The 25,122-nt window shown below is 35.2% G+C and overlaps 4 protein-coding genes across 4 annotated transcripts; 1 reads left to right on the top strand and 3 right to left on the bottom strand.

The window, feature by feature from the left end:
- Positions 1-1,858: 1,858 nt before the first annotated feature.
- LOC125799386 (putative gustatory receptor clone PTE03) lies at positions 1,859-3,163 on the top strand. Its single transcript, XM_049475968.1, has one exon. The coding sequence runs from the start codon at positions 1,959-1,961 to the stop codon at positions 2,898-2,900; it is 942 nt and encodes a 313-aa protein (XP_049331925.1). The 5' UTR covers positions 1,859-1,958; the 3' UTR covers positions 2,901-3,163.
- A 6,425-nt stretch (positions 3,164-9,588) lies between these two features.
- Positions 9,589-10,909, bottom strand: LOC125799389 (olfactory receptor 142-like). The gene has a single exon (XM_049475972.1). The coding sequence runs from the start codon at positions 10,795-10,797 to the stop codon at positions 9,856-9,858; it is 942 nt and encodes a 313-aa protein (XP_049331929.1). The 5' UTR covers positions 10,798-10,909; the 3' UTR covers positions 9,589-9,855.
- A 4,249-nt stretch (positions 10,910-15,158) lies between these two features.
- Positions 15,159-16,848, bottom strand: LOC125799388 (olfactory receptor 142-like). The gene has a single exon (XM_049475971.1). The coding sequence runs from the start codon at positions 16,701-16,703 to the stop codon at positions 15,762-15,764; it is 942 nt and encodes a 313-aa protein (XP_049331928.1). The 5' UTR covers positions 16,704-16,848; the 3' UTR covers positions 15,159-15,761.
- A 4,101-nt stretch (positions 16,849-20,949) lies between these two features.
- Positions 20,950-22,537, bottom strand: LOC111189779 (olfactory receptor 142-like). Its single transcript, XM_022663435.2, has one exon. It carries the CDS (start codon positions 22,436-22,438, stop codon positions 21,497-21,499), a length of 942 nt encoding a protein of 313 aa, XP_022519156.2. The 5' UTR covers positions 22,439-22,537; the 3' UTR covers positions 20,950-21,496.
- Positions 22,538-25,122: the final 2,585 nt, after the last annotated feature.

The raw sequence follows: 25,122 nt of genomic DNA on the forward strand, positions 1-25,122 counted from the left end.
AATATGACGTGACACAGAGGCCATTTATCTTCAACATGGGAAAGACAAAGGAACATACCATTCAAGTGAGGCAGATGTGTGTTGACCTTCACAAGTCAGGCAATGGCTACAAGAAAATCGCTACTCGCCTACACCTGTCCATATCTACTGTCAGAGGAATTATTAAGAAGTTTAAAACAACTGGAACAGTGGTAAACAAGCCTGGACGAGGACGCAAGTTTATTTTGCCACCACGCACAGTGAGGAGGATGATAAGAGAAATTGTAATGAACACAGTTACACAAGAAGTTTTTTGGTATCACTTTCTATGAATGTCATCTGTATTAGACTCTATAAACACATTTGTAACATATTATTATGCATTTATAAGCCATTATAAACCTGGCTATAAATATTCTCGTGATTATAATACTTATGTTAAAAACAAACTTTATTTTTTTACTGGGGAATACATTGAGGGTGGCCCTCATTTACAATGCAGCCGATCCTTTAGAGTTTAAAAGGGATTAAAAACATTTAATAATAAATTAAAAATAATAAGAACCAAATAGTCAAAATAATAAATTGAAGAAATACTAAGTTTAAAACAGCATTTGATATAGACTAATACAATTTATATGTAAAAAGAAGAAAAAAATAGAATATTCTAAAAGACCATAAAAACAAATTGACACATACAAACTAAATAATTTATAAAATATAAAATAACGAATTATTAACTGATATATATATATATATGTATATATATATATATATAGCAAGTAAAAGCAGGGCCTAAGTTGGTACACATTGTATCATCACTGTCCAAACAAGTATATCCATTTTTGTAGATTTTGTACTTTTTACTACATACAGCTCTGAAAAAAATGAAAAGACCACTTCAGTTTCTGAATCAGTTTCTCTGATTTTGCTATTTATAGGTTCATGTTTGAGTAAAATAAACATTGTTGTTTTATTTTATAAACTACAAACAACATTTCTCCCAAATTCCAAATAAAATATTGTCATTTAGAGCATTTATTATAGAAAATGAGAAATGGCTGAAATAACAAGAAAGATGCAAAGCTTTCAGACCTCAAATAATGCAAAGAAAACAAGTTAATATTCATAAATTTTAAGAGTTCAGAAATCAATATTTGGAGGAACAACCTTGGTTTTTAATCCCAGTTTTGTTTTTTCATGCATGTTGGCATCATGTTCTCCTCCACCAGTCTTACACACTGCTTTTGGATAACTTTATGCTGCTTTACTCCTGGTGCAAAAATTCAAGCAGTTCAGTTTGGTGGTTTGATGGCTTGTGATCATCCATCTTCCTCTTGATTATATTCCAGAGGTTTTTAATTTGGATAAATCAAAGAAAATCATCATTTTTAAGTGCTCTCTTATTTTTTTCCCAAAGCTGTATGTAAGTCTCTTTGGATGAAAGTGTTGGCTATGTAATTAAAAAATAAAATACCTGACGACCGTGGTGAAGAGATTGTGGCCTTGTGGATGATTCGTGTATATGTGATGAATGGGAAGGTTAGGTGATTGGATCATAAACTAATTGTAAGGGAATGGGAATGAGCCCTAAGTAAACCTCCAGTTGTTATAGGCATATAAATTTGGCAATTAATGTGTCATCTTCTTATTGTGTGCTACATCATCTTCCATTGTCTTTTTTTCCCATTGTCTACTTTATTCCGTAGAGATTTAAAGCTAAGTCGTTGTTTGTTTCACAATGGAAGGAAGGGCCAGGATCTGTCAATCATTCAGTGATGCAGATGAACACTGATATATAATATTTAAACACAGAAGAAGAAATGTATTTAGCATAGCATTACTGTACAGCAGCAGTACATGCTTATTTTTTGATGGCTACTAAATGATGCTTGACTCTTGAGTGGATGTAAAACTCAAACCAGACATATCTAATCCTATTGATATTGATGGGATATTTTATTTCATATTGAGTACTCATGAATGATTCAACGGCTGTCACTTACATACTATTGGAGGGTCATATAGAGCTGGAAAAGTACAGATATGTTTATTTTATCATTTCTTTTACAGTGTATTTGCTGATCGTATGCTTCAATGCTGGTGTCATCTTCATTGTGCTCACGGATAAGAAACTGCATGAGCCGATGTACATTTTCATCACTGCTTTACTTCTGAACTCTTTGTTTGGAACCACTGTGATTTATCCCAAACTTCTGAGTGACCTTCTGTCTGAAAGACCAGGAATTTCTTATGAAGGATGTCTGATTCAAGCTTTTTGCATTTATACAGTTGCGTTAACAGAGTTTACACTGTTATCAGCTATGGCCTACGACAGATACGTGTCCATATGTAAACCTTTACAGTACCCGACTCTTATGAACATGTCTACTGTCAGAAAACTCTTATTCATCTGCTGGTTTGTTCCTTTCTGTGAAATTGGAATATTGGTCATTTTAACCTACAGACTGAAACTGTGTCGATTTAAACTGGAGAGAATCTACTGTAATAATTACAGCATTGTTAAATTAAGCTGCGGAGACACGACTGTAAATAATTTATACGGGATATTTATTACAGTCATTGCTGTGATTCCACCTGTGATCTTTATAATCTTCTCCTATGTCAGAATTCTCTCTGTCTGTTTAAAGAACTCAAAGGAATTCAGGAGAAAAGCTCTGCAGACCTGCTTCCCTCATCTCATTGCATTAATCATTTTCTCTGTTATCTCCTGTTTTGAGGTTATCAATAACCGACTAGAAAAAAGTGTACCTCATATCGCTTCTATGATGATGTCAATGGCAATTCTGGTTATTCTTCCTCTGTTTAATCCTGTTATTTATGGACTGAAACTGCAGGAGATCAAGAAAGGGATTAAAACACTGTTTTTAGGGAAAAAGAGGATATCGTTTAGATTATAAGGGCAAATATGGCAAATATTTTAAATTATTTAACCCCTTAAAATGACTTGTCCTGTATACAGGCTACAGGTGTTGGTGATACAAAACCCTTTTTTCTGCAGTAAAATAACTTTAAAAAAATTGCCTGTTTTCTCTCTAATTCACTTAATGATTCTAGATCAGTAAATCTGAATTTAGGAATCAACCCAAATTCTGCAGGTTTGAAAATAGAGGTAAAACTAGACAAACCTAATAAAACTAAAGGTTTGGAGGACATGAACTGTTTGACTTGTATTCAAAAATATTTTAAAATAAAGTTCAGGAAAGAGACAATTTTATGATTTTATAGATAATATTTTGACATTAGCAGATTTACTTAATTAATATTTTTTTTACATATATTTTCTATTACAATTACAATTATGATTTTCAGTTCCTTATCAAACATATCAAAGCTTTTTATTTAATGCTTGAATAGAAATCCTTAAGATTTAGTGGTGTAATATAAGGCAGAAAATTGATAGAAATCCTCGCCTGATAAGGGGTTAATTGACTTGTTGTTTTGATGATAATATATTTCCTGTATACTGTAAACAATTCTTCTTTCTGTTAATCACAAAATAAATAAGAAATCATTTTTAATTTTTGATTGCGGATGTGTATGCCAGAATGATATTCATATTTCAACCAAGATGTCAATCAACTACTGTATATTTCAAGTAGTTTTGTCAACAATTTGTTAGATGTTACATTTACAGATTTTCCTAAAAATATTAATTACAGTATATCTTTATCTAAACAGAACCTTCCTTATATGAAATAATACTAGACACCGTTCCTGTTTTAGGAGTATAAAATATATTATATACAATTTAATTAAAGTTACCTTTTTCTTTTCTACACTCTAAAAAACAGAGGTACGATATAAGTACTTTGGTAACACTTTCTATGAATGTCATCTTTATTAGACTCTATAACTACATTCATAATATATTATAATGCATTCACAAGGCATAATAAACATGGCTATAAAGATTTATAAAAATGCATAACCCACTATAGCCATGTTTATTAAGCATTATGACTTGTGATCATAATACATTATAAGCTGTGCTTATGATATACATGTTAAAATAGTATATATCTATCGTTAAAAATCTAGTCCCACAATGAAAGTGTCACTTTACTTAGAGGCACAAAGACCTGTCATAATACATTATAATTGACTATAACTAATACTATATTCAAGACAAGTATAATTCATAAGTGGTTGAAAATATATTTATAGGATTATTGAGGGTGTGTTTATAAGTTAGAAGCTTTTTTAGTCATGATACAAGTCTACAAGCTGGCACTGAGTTTCTTGGTATTGATGTATGTTATAAACATGTTATAAACACAGCTATCAATGCATTATAATCACAGTTCATGATGCATAATAAACATGGCTATCATGAATTATAGAGTTTTATAAATATGTATAGCCATGTTTATTATGCCTTATGAATGCATTATAATGTGTTATGAATATGTTTATAAAGTCTTATAGAGATGACATTCATAGAAAGTGTTACCAGTACTTTTTTGTCATTATTATCATAATTGTTCCCTCAAAGGTATAATATTGGTCTTTACAGGGTTAGTTGTGTTTCTTCTGAAGTAAAAAGTATTTCCTAACAGCAGAAAGTAAAGATTTGTACCATTTAATCAGCATCAAAAGGTACATTCAGTATTCTGTATCACTGTACTAATAAACCATATATATTTGAATTATACATTTTTCATTTGAAAGCCAGATATTTGTGGATCATCAAGTTCTTGACACATATTCACTTGATGATAATGTTTATAATCTTTATAATCTTTACTGGTACTGTGACGGGTAGTGCTGCACCACGGGCTGCCAGCAGGGGGACTGGTAGACATAGTGGAGGAAATGGTAGAGTGGGATCCCAAATCTCCAACTCCCAGAATCCCCGGCAGTGATAAGTGTCAACCAGCTGCACCTGTGCACTACCCTATATAAACCTCAGTCAAACCAGACCTCACTGGTGCACCTTCACAGAGGTGTGACCGGTAACAGAGGGAAAATAGAAAAAGAAAAGAAAAGAGAATAAAATAAAATAAAAATAAAATAAAAGGTGATCTCAAAAAAGGAAAGTGATCTGAAAAGCAAGCCACACAAAAAGAAAAGAAAAGAATAGGTGATCTTAAAGGAAAGCCAAACAAAAATAAAATAAAAGGAAAAGGTGGTCTCAAAAGAAGGAAAGAGATCTGAAAAGAAAGCCACACAGAAAGAAAATAAAAGAAAAGAAAAGAAAATATCTTGAAAGAGAGCATAAAGAGAAGAATGAGCGGTGCTCAGCCAGTTTTGAGTTTGGTTGTGTTTTAGTTTGGTTTATTTGAAGTTTTAAAGCTGTCTTTTTTTGGTACATGCCATTTTGTGGCATTTCCTTTGTTCTGTTTCCCGCCTTTTTTTCCACACCTCTTGTGGGGTATTTTTTCCACCCATTCTCCAGTCTCCTTGAAGAAACAGTCACTTAAGCACAACACATTTAAAATTATTATCCCAATCCATAACTAGAACTAAATAATACATAATAGAACTATATCCTTATAAGTGTATAAATATATATAAAATATATATATCCATTATATATTCATATCTGCTTTGCACTTGGATCCCACACCTACCCCAAATGTAACAGGTACAAAAATCACGGGTACAAAAAAGGACTTTAAATGAAAGGTACTTTCTTGTACCTGAGTATAAGTATTAGTATAAGAGACAAACTGTGTACTCTTTTAGGTACAAATCTGTACTTATTTTTCTTAGTGTGTATTTAAAAAGAAATCGTCCCACTCATTCAGCTGCTACTCAGCTGTATGTCCCCCCTATCACTAGTGATGCCCCAACATCAGGAGGGTGAAGACTAACACACGCCTCCTCTGATACATGTGAAGTCAGACTCCGCCTCTTTTTGAACTGCTGCTAATGCTGTAGCATTGCCGAGTAGCATCACAGCGCTTACGCTCGGAGGAAAGCACAGCAGCGACTCGGTTCTGATACATTAGCCCACAGACGCAGTCTTGTGCTGATCCACATCACCCTAGGAGTGATGAGGGGAAAGAGAGAGCGCCATCTACTGTACCCACCCAGAGAAAGCAAGGCCAATTGTGCTCTCTCAGGGCTCTGGCAGCTGGTGGCAAGCTGCATGACTGGGATTCAAATCGGCCACCTTTTTCAAATATGAGGGCCACATACAATACATGTGTGTCTTGAGGAGGTTAATGCACAGTAAAACATAAGTTGCTACACTATATAAAAAAGAAACTAAATATTTGATTATAATCACATTTTTGTGACTATTCCAGTAGCATTTATATATTATAATATGGGAGGAGATTTCCCTCCTAGGGCATTGGCTGCTAATAAAAATCTTCATACCTCTGGGTCTTAGGTTTATGCTTCAACTGTACTCCATTCATTTGGTTTCTGGTTCATTCTCTGTTCTTTTTGCTTTGTGGGGCAAAAGTTACTTTATTTCAGTAATTTAGTCAATTATATAGCTGTCTTACACACAGAGTGATCTCCTTTAAGAGGTATTTTTTATTGTTGATGATTATGGCTTACAGCCAATGAAAACCCAAAAATCAGTGTCTCAGGCGATTAGAATATTATATAAGAGCAATTGGTGCTTTTAGCAGTGTGGGCAGTGTGCCAAGTCCTGCTGGAAAATGAAATCTGCATCTCTATAAAAGTTGTCAGTAGCAGAGGGGAGCTGTAAGATATGAAGTGCTGTAAGATTTTGTGGGAAAACAAAACTGCACTGACTTTAGACTTGATAATAAAACACAGTGGATCAACACCAGCAGATGACATGTCTCTCCATGAAAGTGGTGAATAGAGAAATGCTGCCACATCAAGTTCTCATTAACTTCCAGCAAAGAAGACATCTGTTCACCTTCCACATAAAGCTTTTAATGATAATTCGATCAGACCAAAAAGTGTCCAAGTGTACAGAAACTGCCAGAAAAAATAGGAGCATGTCTTTCAATGCAAGTAATCCATAGCAATATACAAAAAATGCATTGCTGACAGAATTTTACAGTAGTCTGCCACTAGAGGGAAACAGGGAGGCAGACAGACATTCAGATAGACAGACACCACTTAGAGCCACAGAAGAAGAGCATTTTCATCTCAGGTGCTGGACAGGCAGTGTTGCCAACTTAGCGACTTTGTCGCTATATTTAGCGACTTTTCAGACCCTCTAGCGACTTTTGTTGTAAAAAAGGGACTAGCGACAAATCTAGCGAGTTTTTGTGGTGTTATTGGAGACTTTTGGCGACTCTGAGATGAACACGCGCTCTTCAGTTCCTGTCCTCCGCGCTGCAGCGGGCGCTGCCGTCAGCCCCGCCCCACACCACTCACAGTGCAGTCTGACTGTCAGAGCACACACACACCGCTCCACCAACACACTGTAAATAAACTGCGCGTGCCCACAGCCGCCGCTGACTGACCCCGCTCTGTATTTACAGAGCAGAAGTATAAAATCCCTTAATTTAACTCACTTTGTCTCAATCATTCACTCACCTCATTCTCCACACAGCCTGTCACTCACCTCCTCCACAGTGTCTGCATCTTTATAAAAAGCTAAATATCTATTGAACCATTGAACAATTTGTCTATGATAGGTTTAAAAATAAAGAAAACTTAAGAAAACGTAAAAAAAATAAATAAATAAATAAATCAAAGCTAAATACAAAGCCAAAAATAAATAAATAAATAAAACAAAGCTTAATATTTATTGAACCATTGAACAATTTGTCTATGATAGGTTTAAAAATAAAGAAAACTTAAGAAAACGTAAAAAAAATAAATAAAATAAAACAAACAAACTAAAAAAAAAAAAAAAAAAAAAACGTAGAATAACAGGAATAACAGTTCCGGCTAACTGCTGCTCTTATAATAACATTTAAGAACATGGCAAAAAACTAATTTATGTAATTCACCTAAAAACGAAGTTACTGTTAAAAAGTGACCTCCTATTTAAAAAGCAACAGAAGTTGTTCATTTGTATTATTTCTAACACATTTATGGTGTTTTTACTCACTTTTTTCTCTCCCACAACCCTAATCCTTTACAGCTTCAAAAACATGTATTATGCAAATTAGGCGATGGCGTCATTTAGCGACTTCTAGCGACTTTTAGGACAGCCAATAGCTACTTTCCTTATTGAGGAGTTGGCAACACTGTGGACAGGTAAGAAGGTGCTCACTCATACATTCATATCATGAAGGCCTCTAACCGTTAAACACCCTAGGTAAGGGACGGCCACCACCAACTGTATGTTTTATAAATTAGATTGGTTTGAGTGGTTATGAGTGGTTTGATTAACTTTTTAATTTTTGTATATACAGTATTTTACTGATCCTTTGTGTTTGCATCACTATAAATACTGAATTGAAACGTTTATAAGACAGTCAAACAGTAGCTTAGCCCCTCCGTAATAAAAAAAAAATCAACACTTAACTCAGATATTATGGAATGGCAGCGCTAGAGTCTTTTTTTTTTTTTTTTTTTTTACAATTTTTATGTTATTTATAACACTTTTTATTATGATTAGGGATGGTTTTTGAAATAAAAATGTATATCAGTATCAATATTTAATAAAAGTTAAGCACATGCCTCCAATGCAATGTACATTAAAATATAAATAATAGTTAAATAGTTGGTTAATTGGGTTTAATTTTTACATAAAGTTTATATTAGATACTTGTGTTCATCACAGGCAGAAAATAGCATTTTTATATTTTTCCATTACTAAATCATAACTCAGGTCTGAAAGGGTTAAGTTACTTTTAAGTTACTGCCGCTTCAACATAACAGTTTTGCCAAAACTCACTTTATTGGAACGTTCGCTCCATTTTTGGGATTTTTTCTGTAAGTGTGCCGCTCAAAACATTTTTTTCGAATTTGACGTTGTGTTTTTAAAGATAGGTAGCATTTTGTTGCAGCACAGAGTGAACAACCGACCTGATATTGATCATATTAGCTAATATAAACTCAGAATAGTGTCTGCAGTAATGCACTGTGTTTACTGACTGTTAAAAAGTATTTATACTGGATTACTGTAACTGCTTAAATATCGAATATCATTGTACGTAGATTTATATGTAATAGAACAGCAAGAACAGTACCTAAGAGGAATAGTAGAAACAGTATCACAGTATCTTATACAATAAAATATTTACAATATTCTGAGAAGTTCATTGGTTTAAGACAAGTAAGAGTTTAACTCCTAATGTAGTTAATCTGTGCTTTTGAGCCCTGAATTAATTTTTTAACACATTTCAAGCACGTTTTATTAGTCACATACATAGTCATACATAGTACAACTAGCCGTGAAATGCTTTGACTTCAAACATGACGCAATAAAATATAATATATTAACTCACCTCAACTCAACCTTTTTTTATAAAGCACTTTAAAAACAACAGCTGAAACAAAGTGCTGTTTATAGATAATTATAAAACATAAAAACAAACACTAAAATTAAAAATTTAATAGTTGATGTGAAAAATAGACGTGAGTTAACAGTAAAAGTGCAAATGCAAAATGTGAACATAACATAACTTACATACAAGTTCTAATAAAGCTTTTAATATAAAAAATACATGTAACAATTTACAATGAGTGATATTTATGAATGGATCTTATTTAATAATGTTTCAATTAATCATTGACATCATAATTGACACTAGTTAAGAATTGAATTAATCCTTTCCCCTTTAAATATATATGTTTTTACTCACATGTCAAGCAATAAAATGTAGTAATTTTTAATAATATCTCTTTACTAGTGTCAATTATCATGTATCATTAGTTGATACATCAGTTGTCCATCTAACAATGCATTTTTATGTGTGAGTTTTTTAGACTTTTATGTAAAATGTTACAAAAAAGTCTAAAACCTCAATCTGTAAAAATGTGCGTCTTCCGTTTCTGAAGCATCTTCTTAATTCTGTTGAAAATCTCCTGCATTTTCAGTCCATAAATAACAGGATTAAGCAGAGGAGGAATAACCAGATTTTCAACAGACATGATCATAGCGAATAAATGAGGAACATTTCCTTCTAATCTGCTGTTAATCACCTCAAAACAGGCGGTTACAGTAAAAATGATAAATATGGTAAGATGAGGGAAGCAGGTCTGTAGAGCTTTCCTTCTAAAATCCTTTGAATTCTTCAAACAGACGTCAAGTATTCTAATATAGGAGTAGATTACGAAGATAACTGGTGGGAACACCATAACAGTTAGATTAAACAGCCCGAATAAATTATTTGCAGTTATATCTCCACAGCTTAATTTAACAATTGCATAATTACTACAGTAAATTCTCATCATTCTATACTTACACAGCTGAAGTCTGTGTATTAAAATTACTGTTATGCTATTTTGACAGGAAGGCCAAAACCAGCAGATAAATAAGAGTTTTCTAACTGTAGACATTTTTATAAGAGAGGCGTATTGTAAAGGTTTACATATAGAAACATATCTATCATAGGCCATAGCTGATAACAGTGTAAACTCTGCAGCAGCGTAAGTGTAAAGCCAGAAGGCCTGAAAAATACAGCCTTCATATGAAATAGCTGGTCTTTCAGACAGTAAATCAATAAGTAGTTTAGGATAAAAACCAGACGTTCCACAAAGAGCATTACAGAGTAAAGCAGCGATGAATATGTACATCGGCTCATGCAGACACTTGTTTGAGTATATTATTGAAACTATAACAGAATTACAACAAATAATCAACAAATACACTGCAAGAGAAATTACAAAATAGACATATCTGTACTTTTCCAGCTCTACATAGCCTTCAAGAGTTAATAAAGTAACATTAGTAAAATTATCCATGACATTTCATGAAGTAATTCCAGCTTAGTTCACTCTAATTAATATTATACGCTATAATGTGTTTACCTCAGTGGTATAACAAACTCAGTCAGGCATCATTAACAACATTCACAGCACTGAAGGTACTGTAGCTGTACTGCCGGCTTTGGACGTATTATAAACTCTCTGCTGGACAAACACGTATTCCTTAGTGGTTAATTAGCAGCTTTTTAAGACTGTTTTTATTGTTGCAATAGTTCCACTCACTAACTGTAAATCTCCATAAATTTGAGATACATGATAAGTATTTGTTATACAGTAATATATGCCCAAATAAGAACAACTTTCCAATAACCAATTACTGACCATTTATATTGGTAATACATTTGTTCTCCACATGTGATGTAAATGAAACAGTCCTAAGCTGTTTCTCAGTAGGCATTTCTATGCATTTAGATCCACATGCTGACCCAGAAATACTCAGCATTTCTACATATATAAAGTAACATCAGCTTTGGTGGAAAACTTACAATATAAGACATTTACTGTTCTAGGGCTGCACGATATGTATCGCTTAAGCCGCCTGCGAGATACTTGGGCAAACAATAGCAGGAAAGAGCTTCACCGATAAGCAAGTATGGTGGTGGAATAAAAAACGTGCAACACATCATCAAGGAAAAGAAAATGGGTTTCAAGAAGTGGCACAAAATGAACAAACGACTATGAGGACTACCAAGATTACTGTACAAAAGAAATCAGCAGCAAAGCGAGCAGTGGCTGAAGCCAAGGCGGCTCATTACGATCAGCTGTATGCTGACCTTAACATGCCTGGTGGAGCGAATAAGATCTATCGCCTCGCCAACTCTTGATACCGCCCAACACAGGATGTTGCCCAGATCAAATGCATCAAAAGTAACGATCATCGGATACTACGAAACACAACCGAAATCCTACAGCGCTGGAGAGAACACTTCTCGAGCATCTGCAATACTGAAATTTTCACATCCGCTGATCATTAGTGCAGACCCCATACCCGGACCTGTACCACACATCAGCAAAACTGAGGTAGCCTCCACCATCAGAAAGATGAAAAACAGAAAAGCAACAGGCCCTGATGACATTCCAGCAGAAGTGTGGAAGTTGCTTGGTCGCGATGGAGCTGCCATCCTCACTAACCTATTTAACAGGATCACTACCGACGCAATGTTCCAGACCCCTTGGCGGACCAGTATGACTGTGCCCATTCGGAAGGGCAAAGGCGACATTGCTGAATGTTCAATTAAATCAAACACGTTGTGTTGCATAGTTTTGATTCTTGAACAAGAAGTATTGTAGATACACAGCGCTGTCTCTGTGTCTGTGTGAGTGAAAGGCTGCTGCTGCCTGAGAAGCTCGAGGGGAGGGGAAGCAGGAGTTAACACGAGGTAACTGCACGCATTGCCTCCATGCACATGGTTGGGCATGTGCTTGTAAACGTGAGCACATGTGGAAAGCTGTTTACCTCAGTCCAGCGGAAAAAAAAAAATCAGGATTTTCATGGGCCCGTACTTGGACCCTGGGTAGTCAGGTCCACTTTTCCCCCCACTACCACACCCATGCACAGATATTTCCAGTTACAGCTGAATTCACGCTTTTAATTCCAGAAAAACAAACGCTCTAATTTACCTTTTAAAAAGCTGTTTAAAGGGGCTGATTACTGTTGTTTTGCTGTTTTCCTCCTGTTTTGAGTTGAGCTTGCAGCTGACTCAGCTTCTGATCAGTCCAGACATGAGACAGCATGTGGTTCGAAAAATATATAGTCAAAAAAAGAATATTTGCATGTTAAATGTTTCCAATATCGCGCAGCCCTATACTGTTCCCATAAATCACAGAGTCAGAGGCACTGATTTCCAGTATCTTTAATTAATATCACAGCCAAAGATTGCTCATATTTACTTCCTATGGCATCAGTCTTTAAGGTGCTGTAACTGGCATCATTTTTTACCAAGTTTTATGTGCACAATTGCCACAACCCTGTTATCAGTAAGAGAAGGTGGTGAGTTGGAGATAGCTTTTATAACTTTGTTTGGCTATTATGAATATTGGCGCTTGCCATTTAGACTGTTTAATGCCCCAGTTGTCATTCAATGATTTATAAATATGTTTCTGAGGGAGGAATTTGACCACTGTGTTCATCCCACAAATAACTTGGCATGGATTCAGCCAAGATCTGTTCCATAGTAGTAGTGGAATAGTGGAATAAATTCCTGTATTGGTGCACCATGGTTCTGGAGGAAAGTAATTTCGTTGCACTGTGTATTTGTAGTCAGATTTAATGACAATAAAAGCCTCTTGACTTTAGACTTGAGGCTTGCTCCAAAGGTTGGTCCAACATTTTAGTTGACTTTTTGATTATTTCTTAGGAATGTTAAGGCAGTTCCAGTAAACCATAGAGATCCACAAAGTATTTGATGAAATAAAGCAATGACTGATTATGACCACTGTTCTACAGCCTCTGGATACTGAGTTTCTGTTCAGAGCCAAGATTGATGCCTCAAAGTTCGGTAGTGTTGTATTTTTATCCCAGTTGTATCCTTAATCAAGCCCAACAACCAACATCTGGACAAATGGCTTTATTTGAGTTGAGACAAGTGCACTCTTTGTTGTAGTTTTGTCTAAACAGGTTAAGAAACCCTAATTCAAATTTTCCTAATATCCTTTGTTATTTCCCACATTTGGTGTTTTTTTGGGTACTGATGGCAGAATAAGACTTCTTGAACCAATTTTTGGGCTTTTTATGCACACAAATCGCATATTCCACAGAGTTTATGGCTTTGTTCGTCCTCAATCATGTGATTTTTTTTACTGTAGCGATACAAGAAAGATCAAACCAGGCCTTCATCTGGAATGCCCCATGTTGCCTGATACAGGCTCTAATGCCTTGCTTTAAATGTCTCATTACTATTTTTGGGTAATCTTCATCTTTAAGATCTGCTCCTTTAGGTCTTTATTTTATCTGCTAAAATTGGTAGAACAGTAGTATGATAACTGTATGCAGTGCTGTGGCAGCTCATGTTTAAATCCATTCATCCCTTAAGTCTGGCTTTTTGGGTTTTCCTCATCTTATTGTTCTGAAATCGAACTGTTTAGACCAAGGTTCCCATCACCATACATGCGGGAGTCTAACACAAGCATCTTGTGTTAGTATTTGTCTAGCAGGGAGCATTATGTGAGAAACACTCTAAAAATGTTGTAATGCAAACCATTATTTCATTATGTATATTTTGCATAAAACATCGATAAACATTCTTATAATGTTCTCTGTTAGCTGGGATGCTGCTTTGGAAAAAAAAAACTTACATTTTAGATGTTAAAAACATATTTTGTGAGCAATTTTCATTTTATATGTAGTGAAATACTATTTTCTGTCACAAACAAAAACAGCTTTGGAGAAATGAGCTTGGATAAATATATAATAAAAATAGATTAAACAGCTGAAATAATTAAAACTGATACCATATTGTGTAATAATAAACTGAACTGAATTCATTACAGCTTGTTCTAATGATTGACTGTCAATGACTGCATTGATTTAAATGATACATGATATATGGAGGTACACCCATTTCCGAATATATATATATATATATATATATATATATATATATATATATATATATATATATATATATATATATATATATATATGATGCTACCTTAGAGGTATATATATTTATGCTGATGTACATTTATGTATCTATTTCATACTGTATAACTATAATTGATATTTGTGCTGCTAAATTTCAAAATTTCAATACATTTTTTTGCCTGGTTAAATCCTGAGATTTAACGAGAATCACCTATCACATTCTTAAAATAAAATAAAATTGTGCTGCTATATAACTCATTGATATATTTTTATATCTAATTCTGTGATACTGTGTTTCAATAATTTTTCTTTTTTTCTGTATATTTCAGGTCAGCCAAATTTAATGTAAATTCGTTCTTCATACACGTGTATATTATAAATAAAAAAGGTTGTCTAATCATTGCATTACATTACATTACACACAGAGTTTTGACCTGAATAAAGAAATATTTATACTGGATTACTGTAACTGCTTAGTGGTACATTGTAGATTTATATAGAAGAGAACAGTAGAAACAGGATCTTATACACTAAAATATTTAAAATAAGCTGAGAAGTTCATAGGTTTAAAACAAGTCACAGTTGTAACTCCTAACATAGTTAATGTGTGCTTTTGAGCCTTGAATTAATTTTTCTCTCTTTAACATTTATTAGTAACATACATAGTCATACATGGTACAACTAGCAGTGAAATGCTTTAACAACAAACATGAAACAATAAAATGTAAAACAATACAATATATTAAACATAAAATCTAAAATAATAGCATGGAATACAGAGATGATAATGTAATAAACATGTATAAGCAAAGTTGTAATGCATACAGTAAAAATATACAATAAAATGACACAGTAAATACAGAAATGTAACACATTTTAAACAGAGTTAAGTTAACAGTACAATATATTAAAATAATACAATATATTAAACATAAAATCTAAAACAATAACAAGAAATACAGAGATGATGATATACATGTATAAGCAAAATTTATTTTCCAAAATAACACAGTACAGAAATGGATTAGATTTTAAATAGAGGTGAGTAAACAGTTACGAATAAAATTACAAATGCAAAATGTGCACAGGTTGACTACAGTTGCCTACATAAACATTCAGTTCTAGCAAGCTCTAATAAAGCTTTTAAATAAAATAAAAAATACAGGTAAGTGACATTAATTACAACAGAATGTTGATCTTTCCCTTTCTTTAAGTTGTAATTTAAGCATTAAAATGTAGTAATGTTTAATAATCTCTTCATTAGTGTTAATACATAATTGGTTGAGACATTACTTAACTATTTAACTGTGTACTTTTATGTGTGACCCTTACACAAAAAGTAAAAAAAACAGAGATTTTACTCTTTAAAAACGTGCGTCTTCCGTGTCTGAAGCATCTTCTTAATTCTATTAAAAATTTCCTGCATTTTCAGTCCATAAACAACAGGATTAAGCAGAGGAGGAATAACAATAAATTCAACAGACATGATCATAGCGAATAAATGAGGAACATTTCTTTCAAATCTGCTGTTAATCACCTCAAAACAGGCGGTTACACTGAAACTGATAAACAGTAGAAGATGAGGGAAGCAGGTCTGTAGAGCTTTTCTTCTAAAATCCTTCGAATTCTTTAAACAGACGTCAAGTATTCTAATATAGGAGTAGATTACAAAGATAACTGGTGGGAACACCATAACAGTTAGACTAAACAGCCCGAATAAATTATTTGCAGTTATATCTCCACAGCTTAATTTAACAACGGCATAATTATTACAGTAAATTCTATTTATTTTATATTTACACAGGCGAAGTTGGTATGTTAAAATTATTGATATACTATTTTGACAGGAAGGCCAAAACCAGCAGATAAATAAGAGTTTTCTAACTGTAGACATTTTTACAAGAGTGGCGTATTGTAAAGGTTTACATATGGACACGTATCTATCATAGGCCATAGCTGATAACAGTGTAAACTCTGCAGCAGCGTAAGTGTAAAGCCAGAAGGCCTGAAAAATACAGCCTTCATATGAAATAGCTGGTCTTTCAGACAGTAAATCAATAAGTAGTTTAGGATAAAAACCAGACGTTCCACAAAGAGCATTACAGAGTAAAGCAGCGATGAATATGTACATCGGCTCATGCAGACACTTGTTTGAGTATATTATTGAAACTATAACAGAATTACAACAAATAATCAACAAATACACTGCAAGAGAAATTACAAAATAGACATATCTGTACTTTTCCAGCTCTACATAGCCTTCAAGAGTTAATAATGTAACATTAGTAAAATTATCCATGACATTTCGTGAAGTAATTCCAGCTTAGTTCACTCTAATTAATATTATACGCTATAATGTGTTTACCTCAGTGGTATAACAGACTCAGTCAGGCATCATTAACAACATTCACAGCACTGAAGGTACTGTAGCTGTACTGCCGGCTTTGGACGTATTATAAACTCTCTGCTGGACAAACACGTATTCCTTAGTGGTTAATTAGCAGCTTTTTAAGACTGTTTTTATTGTTGCAATAGTTACTCACTAACAGTAAATCTCCATAGATTTAACATTTAGCTAATGTAAATATATGCCCAAATAAGAACAACTTTCCAATAACTGTCCAATTACTGACCATTTATATTGTTAATACCACCTTTTCTCCAAACAGTCCTAGGCTGTTTCTCAGTAGGCATTTGTGTGCATTTAGATCCACACACTGACATAGATAGATAGAAATTATTGCACATAGTCCGGCTAGTGTTTTAATCAGTCTGTCCTCCTGTGACCCCTCCTCCCCTGCAAAGAGGAGTTGTACAGTCCGATGTCATGATGGACAAAAGAGTTCTTGAACCTGTTGGTCCTGCACTTGGGGAAGAGCAGTTGATCACTGAACAGACTTCTCTAATTGCTGATGACTAGCATCGTCCATAATGCCCAGCATTTTGTGCGAGGTCTTCTTCTCTGCAGCTGTCACCAGAGAGTCCAGCTTCATGCCGACCACCAAGCCAGCCCGTGTGATCAGTTTGTTCAGTCTGGATGTGTCCTTCTTGGATATGCTGCCCCCCCAGCACACCACAGTGTAGACACTGGCAACCACAGACTGGTAGAACATCCACAGGACTTTCCGGCAGACGCCAAAGGACCACAGCCTCCTCTGGAAGTTCAGCCTGCTCTGTCCCTTCTTGTACAGGTGGTTTCTGTTACAGGACCAGTCCAGCTTGCTGTCCAGCCACAGTCCGAGGTACTTGTAGAAATCCACAGTCTCCAACTCGTCACCCTCTATTAGAACTGGTAGTGACCTTGGTCTGGACCTACTAAAGTCAATAATCAGCTCCTTGGTCTTTGACGTGTTGAGCTGCAGGTGATTGCTGTGGCACCAAACAGTGACGTCCCTCACCAGGCTCCTATACTCCTCCTCTTGATCATCCCTGATACACCCCACAATAGCTGTGTCATCAGAAAACTTCTGGATGTGACACAGCTCCGAGTTGTGGCAGAAGTCCGTTGTGTACAGAGTGAAGAGAAGAGGGGCCAGCACAGTGCCCTGTGGTGCTCCGGTGCTGCTGATCACAGTGTCAGACATGATGTCCTTCAGCCTGACATACTGCGGCCTGTCAGTGAGGTAGCTGGAAATCCATGTGACCAGGCATGGATCCACTCCCATCCTGTTCAGTTTGTCCTAAAGCATAAGGGGCTGGATGGTGTTGAAGGCACTGGAGAAATCCAAGAAAAGTATCCTAACAGTTTTCTGTTACTTATATAAATATAAATATATAGTATTGACCCAGCAATACGCAGTATTTATATAAGTAACATCAGCGTTGGTGGAAAATTTACAACTTTAGACACATACTGTTCCAGGGCTGCACGATATATTCTTTAAGCATCTTCATGCTGCAATGTTTTGATTCTTGAACAAGAAGTATTGTAGATGCACAGCGCTGTCTCTATGTCTGTGTGAGTGACAGGCTGCTGCTGCCTGAGATGTGAGAGGGGGGAGGGGGAGCGTGAGGGGAGGGGAAGCAGGAGTAAACCAGAGGTAACTGCACGCATGGCCTCCATCCACATGGTTGGGCACCTGCTTGTAAACACACGTGTGGAAAGCTGTGCACCTCTGTCCAGCACAGATTTGCAGTGCAGATATTTACAGTTACAGCAGAATTCACGGTTTTAAATGCTTGATTAAAGGCTTGATTACTGTTGTTTTGCTCTTTTCCTTGTGTTTTGAGAGCACGGCGCTGTAATGCGATATATATTTTCAAAAACAATGTACATTTTTTACAATATCATGGCAGTCCCATACTGTTCCTATAAATTACAGAGTCAGAGGCACTGGTTTCCAGTATCTTTAATTAATATCACAACCAAATATTGTTAGTACTTACTTTGTATGACCTCAGTCTTTGAGATGCTGTAACTGGCATCATTCTTTACCAAATTTTACCTGCACAATGGCCACAACCCTGTTATCAATAAGAGAAGGTGGTGATTTGGAGATCACTTTTATCACTTTGTTTGGCTATTATGAATATTGGCTCTTTTCGGCTATTATGAATATTGGCGCTTGCCGTTTAGACTGTTTAATGCCCCAGTTGTCATTCAATGATTTATTAATATGTTTCTGAGGGAGGAATTTGACCACTGTGTAATTGGCATGGATTCAGCCAAGATCTGTTCCATAGTAGGTAGTTGAATAAATTCCTGTATTGTTGCACCATAGTTCTGGAGGAACACAACTTCGTTGCACTGTGTATTTGTAGTCAGATTTAATGACAATAAAAGCCTCTTGATTTTAGACTTGAGGCTTGGTCCAAAGGTTGGTCCAACGTTTTAGTTGACTTTTTGATTATTTCTTAGGAACGTTAAGGCAGTTCCAGTAAACCACAGAGATCCACAAAGCATTTGATGAAATAAAGCAATGACTGATTATGACCACTGTTCTACAGCCTCTGGATACTGAGTTTCTGTTCAGAGCCAAGATGGAAGCCTCAAAGTTCGGTAGTGTTGTATTTTTATTCCGGTTTTATCCTTAATCAATCCCAACAACCAACATCTGGATAAATGGCTTTATTTGAGTTGAGACAAGTGCACTCTTTGTTGTATTTTGTATAAATGGGTTAAGAAACTCTAATTCAAATTTTCCTAATGTCCTTTGGTATTTCCTGCATTTGTTGTTTTTGTGGGTAGTAATGGCAAAATGAGTTTCTTGAAACAATTTTTAGGCTTTTTAAGCAAAAAATCACATATTCCACAGAGTTTATGGCTTTGTTCGTCATCAATCATGTGATTTTTTTTTACTGTAGCGATACAAGAAAGATCAAACCAGGCCTTCATCTGGAATGCCCATGTTGCCTGATACAGGCTCTAATGCCTTGCTTTAAATGTCTCATAACTATTTTTGGGTAATCTTCATCTTTAAGATCTGCTCCTTTAGGTCTTTATTTTATCTGCTAAAATTGGTAGAACAGTAGTATGATTACTGTATGCAGTGCTGTGGCAGCTCATGTTTAAATCCAGTCATCCCTTAATTCTGGCTTTTTGGGTTTTCCTCATCTTATTGTTCTGAAATCGAACTGTTATGACCTAGGTTCCCATCACCATACATGTATGAGTCTAACACAAAATTTTGTGTTAGGATTTTTCTAGCTGTGAACATTATTTGAGAAACGCTCTAAAGCTGGGATGCTGATGTGGAAAAATAACTAACCTTTAAGATGTTTAAAACGTATTTTGTGGGCAATTTTCAGTTTTTATGTCACAAACAAAAAAAGCTTGGAGAAATATATAATAAAAATAGATTAAACAGCTGAAATGATTAAAACTGATGCAATATTGTGTAATAATAAACTGAACGGATTTCATTACAGCTTCCCCTAGTGATACATTGATTTAAATGATACATGATAAATGGAGGTACTCACATTTCCAAAGATCTATATATATTGAGGTAAGTATATTTAGGCTGATGTACATTTATGTACATTTATTTAATCCTAATTTTCATTTAACTTATTGCAACAGTATAATTATTTGAATATGTAAAATATAAAAATTAAAAAAAAAGATTTTTTTTAATAAAAAAAATGTATTAATCTCTGCCCAAGAAACTAACCCAACAAGTTTCAAATTCAGTGATTGCAATATACATTTGCAGAGATCTGACCTGAAAAGAGAAATATTTATACTGGATTACTGTAACTGCTTAAATGTACATCGTACATAGATTTATACAGAATAGAAAAGCAGAACCAGTCAAAACAGTATCTTATACAATAAAATATATTTGCAATATCACTCCTAACATAGTTAATGTGTGCTTTTGAGCCTTGAATTATTTTTTTTTCCCTTTAACAGTTATTAATAACATACCTAGTTATACATGGTACAACTAGCAGTACAATGCTTTGACAACAAACATGAAACAATAAAATATAGAACAATACAATATAATAAGCATGAAACCTAAAATAATAACATGAAATAATGTGTATAAGCACATTTGTAATACACACATACACAATATACAATAAAATGACACAGTAAATACAGAAATGTAATATATTTAAAACAGAGTTAAGTTAAAAGTACAATATATTAAAATAATACAATACATTAAACATAAAATCTAAAATAATACGTTATAATACATACAGTAAAACTATACACTAAAATGACACAGTACAGGAATTTAATATATTTAAAATAGAGGTGAGTAAACAGTTAAGACTGAAAGTGCAAATACACTGCTTGACTGCTTTTGTTTGTACACAGTTTCCTAAATAAATAAATATTTAGTTCTAGCAAGCTCTAATAAATCTATTAAATAAAAAAACAAAAAATACAGGTAAATGACATTAATTACAACAGAATATTTTAACTATTTAATTATTAATTTGCACTAGTTAAGACATATTGATTCTTTCTGCTGTTTATAACTTTTTAACTCTCTTAAGCATTAAAATGTAGTAATGTTTAATAGTCTCTTGACTAGTGTCAATTAATGGACTAAAAAGCAGTTGAGACATTACTTAACTATTTAACTGTGTACTTTTATGTGTGACCCTTACACAAAAAGTCAAAAAGCAAAGATTTTACTCTTTAAAAACATGCGTCTTCCGTGTCTGAAGCATCTTCTTAATTCTATTAAAAATCTCCTGCATTTTCAGTCCATAAACAACAGGATTAAGCAGAGGAGGAATAACAATAAATTCCACAGACATGATCATAGCAAATAAATGAGGAACATTTCTTTCAAATCTGCTGTTAATCACCTCAAAACAGGCGGTTACACTGAAACTGATAAACAGTAGAAGATGAGGGAAGCAGGTCTGTAGAGCTTTCCTTCTAAAATCCTTCGAATTCTTTAAACAGACGTCAAGTATTCTAATATAGGAGTAGATTACAAAGATAACTGGTGGGAACACCATAACAGTTAGACTAAACAGCCCGAAAAAATTATTTGCAGTTATATCTCCACAGCTTAATTTAACAATTGCATAATTACTACAGTAAATTCTCATCATTCTATATTTACACAGCTGAAGTCTGTGTATTAAAATTACTGTTATGCTATTTTGACAGGAAGGCCAAAACCAGCAGATAAATAAGAGTTTTCTAACTGTAGACATTTTTACAAGAGTGGCGTATTGTAAAGGTTTACATATGGACACGTATCTGTCATAGGCCATAGCTGATAACAGTGTAAACTCTGCAGCAGCGTAAGTGTAAAGCCAGAAGGCCTGAAAAATACAGCCTTCATATGAAATAGCTGGTCTTTCAGACAGTAAATCAATAAGTAGTTTAGGATAAAAACCAGACGTTCCACAAAGAGCATTACAGAGTAAAGCAGCGATGAATATGTACATCGGCTCATGCAGACATTTGTTTGAGTATATTATTGAAACTATAACAGAATTACAACAAATAATCAACAAATACACTGCAAGAGAAATTACAAAATAGACATATCTGTACTTTTCCAGCTCTACATAGCCTTCAAGAGTTAATAAAGTAACATTAGTAAAATTATCCATGACATTTCATGAAGTAATTCCAGCTTAGTTCACTCTAATTAATATTATACGCTATAATGTGTTTACCTCAGTGGTATAACAAACTCAGTCAGGCATCATTAACAACATTCACAGCACTGAAGGTACTGTAGCTGTACTGCCGGTTTTGGACGTATTATAAACTCTCTGCTGGACAAACACGTATTCCTTAGTGGTTAATTAACAGTTTTTATTGTTGCAACAGTTACTCACTAACTGTAAATCTCCATAGATTTAAATAAGAAATATTTTTGTTAGATAAGCGTTAAATAAGCTAAATATATACTGTATACTGTATTTTACATTACATTACTTTTTAACAGATGCTTTTGTCCAAAGTGACTTACAATAATGATGACAAAAAAACATTTTTAGACAGACCCTAAATGAGGTCAAATGGAAATAGAGGGATAGAGGAGGAAAGAAGGGGAAGAAGGTTAGAAATGAGGTTAGAAGTGGTTAGTATGTTAGAGGTGTTAGGAGAGTAGGAGCTCTTTGAAGAGCTCTGTTTTCAGGAGTTTATTAAAGATAGTGAGAGATTCTCCTGATCTGGTAGTAGAAGGTAGTTAGTTAGAGGTGTTAGGAGAGTAAGTGCTCTTTGAAGAGCTCTGTTTTCAGGAGTTTATTAAAGATAGTGAGAGATTCTCCTGATCTGGTAGTAGAAGGTAGTTAGTTAGAGGTGTTAGGAGAGTAAGTGCTCTTTGAAGATCTCTGTCTTCAGGAGTTTATTAAAGATACTGAGGGACGCTCCTGATCTGGTAGTAGAAGATAGTTAGTTAGAGGTGTTAGGAGAGTACGTGCTCTTTGAAGAGCTCTGTCTTCAGTAGTTTCTTAAAGATAGTGGAGAAGTGCAGCTGCCGGGAGGTAGTGATCAGTGCAGGTAGGAAGGAGCTGTTCTGTCAGCACCTTGTAGGTGATTGTAAGAGCTTTGAATTTGATGCGAGCATCAACTGGTAGCCAATGGAGCTCAATGAGCAGCGGGGTGACATGAGCCCGTTTTGGCTGGTTGAAGACCAGACGTGCTGCTGCATTCTGGATCATCTGGAGTGGTTTTACGACACAGGCCGAGAGGCCAGTTAATATGGCATTGCAGTAGTCGAGCCGTGAGATGACCACTGCTTTTACCAGGAGTTGGGTGGCCTGTTGCATTAGAAATGGTGGAATTTGTCTGATGTTGTACAGTGCAAAGTGGCAGGATCCGAGCAACTGAGGTTGTGTTGAATAGATGTTTTCGCTGGTATGACCAGAAGTTCAGTCTTTGAGAGATTTAGTTGAAGGTGATGCTCCTTCATCCATGAGGATATGTCTGAGAGACACTGTAATGATATCCAAGCAGAGATCGAATGATGATCTTCAGGTGAGAATGACAGGTATAGCTGGGTGTCATCAGCAAAGCAATGGTAGGAAAAGCCATGTGAGCGGACAACCTGACCTAGAGAGGTGGTGTATATGGAAATGAGAAGGGGTCCCAGTACTAAGCCCTGGGGAACCCCAGTGGATAAGGAGTGGGCTGAGGACAGCTGTCCTTGCCGTGACACCTTGAATGAGTGCCCAGTGAGGTATAATTTAAACCATGACAGCACATTGTCTGAAATCCCCATGTTTGAGAGTATAGTTAGGAGGAAGTCATGGTTGACTGTATCGAAGGCGGCTGAGAGGTCCAGCAGAATGAGCACTGAGGACTGACCTGCAGCTCTGGCAGTTTTCAGCGCCTCAGTCACAGACAACAGGGCAGTCTCCGTAGAGTGTCCAATTTTATAAACTAATTTTTCTGGTACAGGTCATTCTGGGAGAGGAAACCAGAGACCTGATTGAAAAATGCTCTTTCTTTTTAAGCAGTGGTGTCACACGTGCTTGTTTAAAAGCAGTCCGGAATACACCAGAAGTTAAGGAGGCGTTGTCCGTGCGTGTGACAGCCGATATAAAATGCAATGGTTTGTAGTAGGTCTGTAGGGATCGGGTCAAGTGGACACGTAGCAGGAAGGCTATGTGTTAGGAGAGCCAGTGTCTTTTTCTCTGTGTCTTTTCCCTGCAATGCTCAGACCTGGTGAGAGGTTAAGCCTAATACTCAGCAGCCAAGGACTCAGCAGCTTCCATCAGCAATCAACTACTAGGAAAACTGCTAACGTGCCTCTAAAAACCTTCTAAAGCAGGGGTGTCCAAACTTTTTTTGTTGGGGGCCAGAAAGAAGAAATACATTTAAAGTCCCGGGCCACAGACTCAGTAATAAAGCAAATAATGAAATATACCACTTTGAATAATACATTTTCCTGATTACTTTCATTTACACACCATTTTACTTGAGCGGTAGTGTATTGGATCGTGACCCTGATGACATGGGTTTACCTGCTTTGAGATAAACCCATGTCATCAGGTTCTGCAATTGGGTTCAACAACCCTCTGGGCTGGAGAGCTACAAGTTTCTATCCCATTACACTTCATTTTCCAAAACTTAACTTTTTTTGTGCCACATAATGGCTTGGAAAATATCCAGCCTGCGGCCAAACTTAATTGCTGACCCCTGATCTAACACATAAGGTATGGATTTAGCCACGATCTGTGCCATAGTAGGTAGTGGAATAAATTCTTGTAATGGTGCACCATAGTTTTGGAGAAACGTTATTTCGTTGCACTGTGTATTTGTACTCAGATATAATGACAATAAA

Source organism: Astyanax mexicanus, chromosome 3 (assembly GCF_023375975.1).
Source record: "Astyanax mexicanus isolate ESR-SI-001 chromosome 3, AstMex3_surface, whole genome shotgun sequence".
NCBI classification, from domain to species: Eukaryota; Metazoa; Chordata; class Actinopteri; order Characiformes; family Acestrorhamphidae; genus Astyanax; species Astyanax mexicanus.

Excerpts from the sequence above, each read along its gene's own strand:
- LOC125799386 (XM_049475968.1), top strand. The coding sequence starts at position 1,959 with ATGAATGATTCAACGGCTGTCACTTACATACTATTGGAGGGTCATATA.
- LOC125799389 (XM_049475972.1), bottom strand. The coding sequence starts at position 10,797 with ATGGATAATTTTACTAATGTTACTTTATTAACTCTTGAAGGCTATGTA.
- LOC125799388 (XM_049475971.1), bottom strand. The coding sequence starts at position 16,703 with ATGGATAATTTTACTAATGTTACATTATTAACTCTTGAAGGCTATGTA.
- LOC111189779 (XM_022663435.2), bottom strand. The coding sequence starts at position 22,438 with ATGGATAATTTTACTAATGTTACTTTATTAACTCTTGAAGGCTATGTA.